This window comes from Babylonia areolata, chromosome 6 (assembly GCF_041734735.1).
Source record: "Babylonia areolata isolate BAREFJ2019XMU chromosome 6, ASM4173473v1, whole genome shotgun sequence".
Classification (NCBI taxonomy): Eukaryota; Metazoa; Mollusca; class Gastropoda; order Neogastropoda; family Buccinidae; genus Babylonia; species Babylonia areolata.
Window position 1 is genome coordinate 17851251 of NC_134881.1, and position 5311 is coordinate 17856561.

A 5311-nucleotide genomic window follows, 5' to 3' on the forward strand; every position below is an offset into this window, starting at 1 on the left:
CATAGTTCTGTCCCATGCTGGAGCAGACAAGGGACAACAATAGTGCTGACTACCACACCTCACTGCCCTTGAAGCAGCCCAACCCAGTTCTAAATATATGAAAAATGCAACATGTAGATGACGTTCAGATTTTGATCCCAAGCAAAAATAACTTAATATTAATAATAAGCAAATATTGCACTTGTTTAAAACCACTATAGATCTATGAACATGATAGAAATAAACATGCAGCTGAGCCAAGTATTGTCAGTAGTCATGATACTTTCACTCAACATCTGCTCACATAAAAATTAATGCAACATTACATGATGCCCTTTGCAGGTCACATGGAATGTGGGCACACTAAATATTTCATTTTCAAAGTCAGATTACAGTTCACAATGCTCTGATCTCTGTAAGTAAATTGTAATCAACAGAAGTTTATTAAATCAAAGATCTTCTGTTAGAAAAATAAAAGATGCCTGACCTTTAAACCATATTTAATAATCATGCATCATGATGCAGCTATATATATATATATATATTATGCTTTGTTAGGTTTTTTCCTTGTGTACCAGTTTGAGAGATATAAACAAATTATTTATCACACAGGTACTGTATATATATTTATGATGCCCAAGATACCCTGACTGTTGGTGTTGATTTTTTTGTTTGTTTTGATTTTTAACTCTTACGGAGTCTAATGGGCCCAGACATGTCATTAATCATTTACAGTCCCAAGGTTAGGTTCAGCGGAAAAGCATAAACAAAGAAGGCCATTCATGCACAGAGCTGTACACTCATCCACAAAGACTTGACTGGTCAGTCATGAGCTGTAGTGGGACAGAGAAGGCCATTCAGACCCTGGTCTGCAGACTCAGATGTGCCAACCCTCAGTCTATACATTTATCAATAATCATAACTGCTGACAAAGCATCAGCATATTTTCACCCTTCTCTTTACTTTATTTTTCACTAAATACAAAACTTGTCAATTTGTTTACATTGACAGGCAGCCAAGGCATGACAGTGTAACTTTTTCAGAATTACTGTTTTAGTAAAATAGAACAGGTGATAATAAAAACAATACTTTAACAATCAACTTATCCATTCACTGATTAAACATCTCTATACATAACTACTCTGCATCTAAATGGAGTATGCTATGAACTAAAAAATGAAAATAAAAATCAGGTAAAATCACTGTTGCCAAGTAAATGAACGATCCAAAACTGAAAGTAAAATATGGTATACCTCACATATATTTCTTTTAAAAAATGATGCTTTTGAAATGGCATTAATGCACTGATGCACACAAGCTTCCATGTATAATCAGTAATGACCCAACATTTGCACTTTTAAAAATCATTCCCAGGTAATTCAGGATATTTTGCTATTCCTCTCAGGGAAACAATGTGATATGCCATTTTCCTTTTAATGTAAATGGTTGACCTTGTTACTGTCAATGGCTTTTAAAGTCTTATGCCGGTCACATGCCTGAAAATTCTTTGACAACTGGCAACTTCCTTAATACATTCAATAATTCAGATCATCTATAAAAAAAAACAACCTTGCAAACATTCAACAGAAAAGCTGGATTGTGAATAAATAATGTCTTCAACCTGTTCACCATGGTTGTACTTTTTGCTTCAACAAAACTTTTTTTTTTCAGTTCACTTGGCAAATTCATACTATGTGAATCTGTCAATCCTGTCTGGTGCCTTCCTTATGCACAATTACTATCATACTGAGTAACAGTATGAAGATTCATAAATTATATTTATTCCCTGGGCTTATCAGGCAGACTTCAGTTCAATATGATCATCCACTCATTAAGACTGCAGAGTGGTTCACTACTATAACTGATTCCAAAGACGTTAAGTTATTACAAATTATATTTATACTTGTAACTGAGTAAACTGAAAGACAGCTATCCACTAATTTTGGTCTGATTCTGGCCTGTACAGCCACTCACTGTTCATTTCCTGAAATTTTGGATACTGATCTTTTTCTTTTTTTTTCTTTTACTTTTTTCTTTTATTTTATAGATTTTCTTCTTTTTTTCTTTCTTTCTTTCCTTCTAACAATCCCCTATTGGTACAAGTAATTCTTTATGATCAAAAACTATTTCCCTTGCAGTTGAGCAAAAGTCAGATTTATTAACATTGAGTATAAAACTGTAATCAACCAAAGCTTCAGCAGTTCAAGTCCAAGGGCAGAGAACTGGACTTTGTGAAAAATGTTTCAACAACAGAATTTAGACATGTACATGTGTACATTTATATATATGTATATCATGCACAAGCTCTAGTTCTACCATAACACTGTTAATTTAGTCTGTACCACAATTTCTTCATAATTCATAATTTAGTGATTTCTTCTTATATGTAAAGATCAAATGCCCATATATAAATATTATACGTATAGTCCAACATTTATTTGACCTCTTTCTTCTTTTGCTGTCCCAATTTTACAAAGTTCTGTGGTATCACCATTACCTCAGCCATCCTCCATTCACACACAAGTCAACTCTATCACAGTCCTAGAACAATTCATTTCAGTTAGTCCTAGCACAAGCAATTCAACAGTAATTTCAAGTTGTCATGATACTGCGCACCTGACAAGACCCTGCACTGCTGTTAAGTCATACTGGTGCAGAATACCTCATACCAATTTCCCTAGTCCTACTGTGACAATAACTGCTCCATAACAGAACATGCCTGACAATAAATGAAAATCTCCCTATAGTGGAGGCCACCATCATAGCCCTAGGATGACTTACTGTTAAGTTAATCACATGAATTGCTCTTCCCAAGATACAGAAAACATTAAGGAACTCATTCAGGCCAAAAGCTTCATATAATTTTACAATGATAATTCTTTTACAAGTTTTACTTTCAGTTTTACAAAATTCAACATACAGATAACAAAATATATTTAGATATAGAAATAGATAATTCATAAAACAAATAAAAGATTACAGTCTCATCAATTTAAAAAAAAAAAAATTTAATGGATAAATAAATAACCCAGTGTATATTATCTATACATGTCTGCCAGCTGATCATGGTCTGATGCACTGGCTTCTCCTTTTATCTTATTTCAAGAACACTATATATCGAAAGAAAACAACACCGTTTATGTAATTTTAAAGCATCAAAATGTGAGCAACAAATGATAATGATAAGATTTGTCCTGGGTAATGTTGAGAAGGGTGGAGGGGGGGCGTGGCCTTTTGGAGTGGAGTTTGGCATGAACCCTGCCTGACACCTGATGACCCAGACGTCACCAGCTCGACATTTAACGGCCGCGTAACATGATAGTGTGGTTGGTCTGTATGAAAGTCTACTGTCGCCATGAGAACTGTACAATGTCACGACGCACTGACCTGTTTTAAAACATCCTGGGGAAGGCTTGATGCCAGAAACAGCTCAGACGCCTTCAAACCTGTGATCTTCCCAGTCCCCTCAACATCACATGTCTGAAACAGTTCGGCGTAGTAGGCCTGCTCAATTTCTCCAAGTTTTAGACCTTCCATTCTGGTGCTAAAATAAAACACTGCGTAGACTAATTCAGTCAAATAGTTTCACACATAATTCACAAAACACTGCCCATCATTTCAGTACTTCTGCAGTCGAAAGCTTAGCCTCCATCTTTGATCAATTTCTTGCTATGATGTCATAGTAGTGTTCTCGTATAATGTTTAGTGTATTTTTCAAAATAGTTTGTATCGACGTTTAGCCTTTATGGACACAGCTATGAATGTAAACATAACACCGTGTATGCGTCTAACATTATCATAAGCCTGTTATTTTCGTTTAAAAAATATGTGAAAGGAACCACAGATCGTATCAAAGATTAGTGGCCATAAACACAGCAACCGTGCTCGCCAGCAATTTCCAGACACGACAGAAATGTGGCCTTATCTCTCTGTCAGTCTGTCTATATAATCTAGCTGTCTGAATGCATGTCTGCATTTTTCTGCATTCTGATCGATTTATCGTTTCAATGTTTTGTTTTGATGTTATTCATGCTTTATCTAAGTATCACAAGGTTGTTTTGTAGAATGTGTAGGGCCTGATAAATAACTGATGCCACGTTAACCCCACTGTCTATATATTGAGCTCTCCAGTTGAAGTGGTTTCAGAATGACAAATTTGAATATCTCTGCCCTGTCACATTTGGAGTCATCAACAGGCTTGTTGCACGGCAGCATACTGACTAGGGTGATAACTGAAGCACAGTTGAAATTTTGCTCCAACAAACACAATCTGTGCTGTCGACATGGGTGGTAATTTCAGTAATGGCAGCCAATGAGGTACCCGGTATTTGAACTTTGAGGGTGAAGTAGATAGAGCGATGGGGCGGATGGCATGGTTGATCATTTTTTCGAGTCGTGGCTGGTCATGTGCTCAGCTTGTACTTTGGTCAGTCTGAGTCAACATCCGAGTGTATATTTTGGAGTGTGCAACTTGCTTATTTCGCAACTGATAATTATAATATATACTAAATGTACCCACGTTTTACATCATTTTGCAGAAATTCATACAGCCCTTCTTGATAGGCTATGCGTTTTGTTTTCAGTGTTTTGTTTTTTGTTTGTTTTTCTTCTGATCGATCTCGATCTGTCGATTCAGTAGTGAAGTGGTTTCCGAGTGGGATGGCAGATTGAAATATCTCCATCTTAATTCATATACTAGATATATATGTATCAATTGGTGTATCGAGATGTGCAACAACAGCACCATATAAAGAACGCATGAGACAAGCGATCAAGAAGGCATACACACACAACAAATAACATATCGTAAGTTGACCAGGTTCAATGATGTTACGCAATATCAGTTTGAACTTATAAAGTTATGAAGTTGAATATTAACCCAGTCCTGAAACTAGTGCACTGTAACGTTTGATGACACGTCGGCATTAGAATGAGAGTGATAAACATGGTGATTAAAGTTCAAGTTTAGTGATGCGCTTAAAAGAAATTATTATAAAAAAAACAAACAAACAACAACAACAACAACAACAACAACAAAAACCACGTACATTTATAAAGAATGATTCCTCAGAGTTGAAGACAATGGATACAATTAACCATATGCTTTGAACTAAATTAAGGGCTCATGATATGAAGTGAATCGTGCGTGCGCGTGTGCCAGCGCCAGGGTGCCCGGCCAGTGTACGCGCGCACGCGGGCATCAGTCACCAGTGTGTGCGTGCGTACGTCGGCGGTATCTACGTGACTTATATATATATATATATATATATACGTGCTCGCTGACATGAAATCTGATTTAAAAACACAACAACCAAAAAACAACCAAACATTA

At 36.2% G+C, this 5311-nt stretch overlaps 1 protein-coding gene across 5 annotated transcripts in view; it reads right to left on the reverse strand.

The window, feature by feature from the left end:
- The window catches only part of LOC143282808 (ralBP1-associated Eps domain-containing protein 1-like), a 48442-nt gene extending 44788 nt beyond the window's left edge, over window positions 1-3654 (reverse strand). For 3 of the 5 annotated variants that reach the window (XM_076588595.1, XM_076588593.1, XM_076588594.1), the window contains exon 1: window positions 3367-3653. In XM_076588595.1, coding sequence (XP_076444710.1) covers window positions 3367-3516 — 150 coding nt within the window. In that variant the 5' untranslated portion in view covers window positions 3517-3653. Of the gene's footprint in view, window positions 1-3366 lie in introns of all 5 variants that reach the window. The other 2 variants (XM_076588592.1, XM_076588590.1) reach the window with 1 other exon arrangement.
- Between the last annotated feature and the right edge of the window lie 1657 nt (window positions 3655-5311).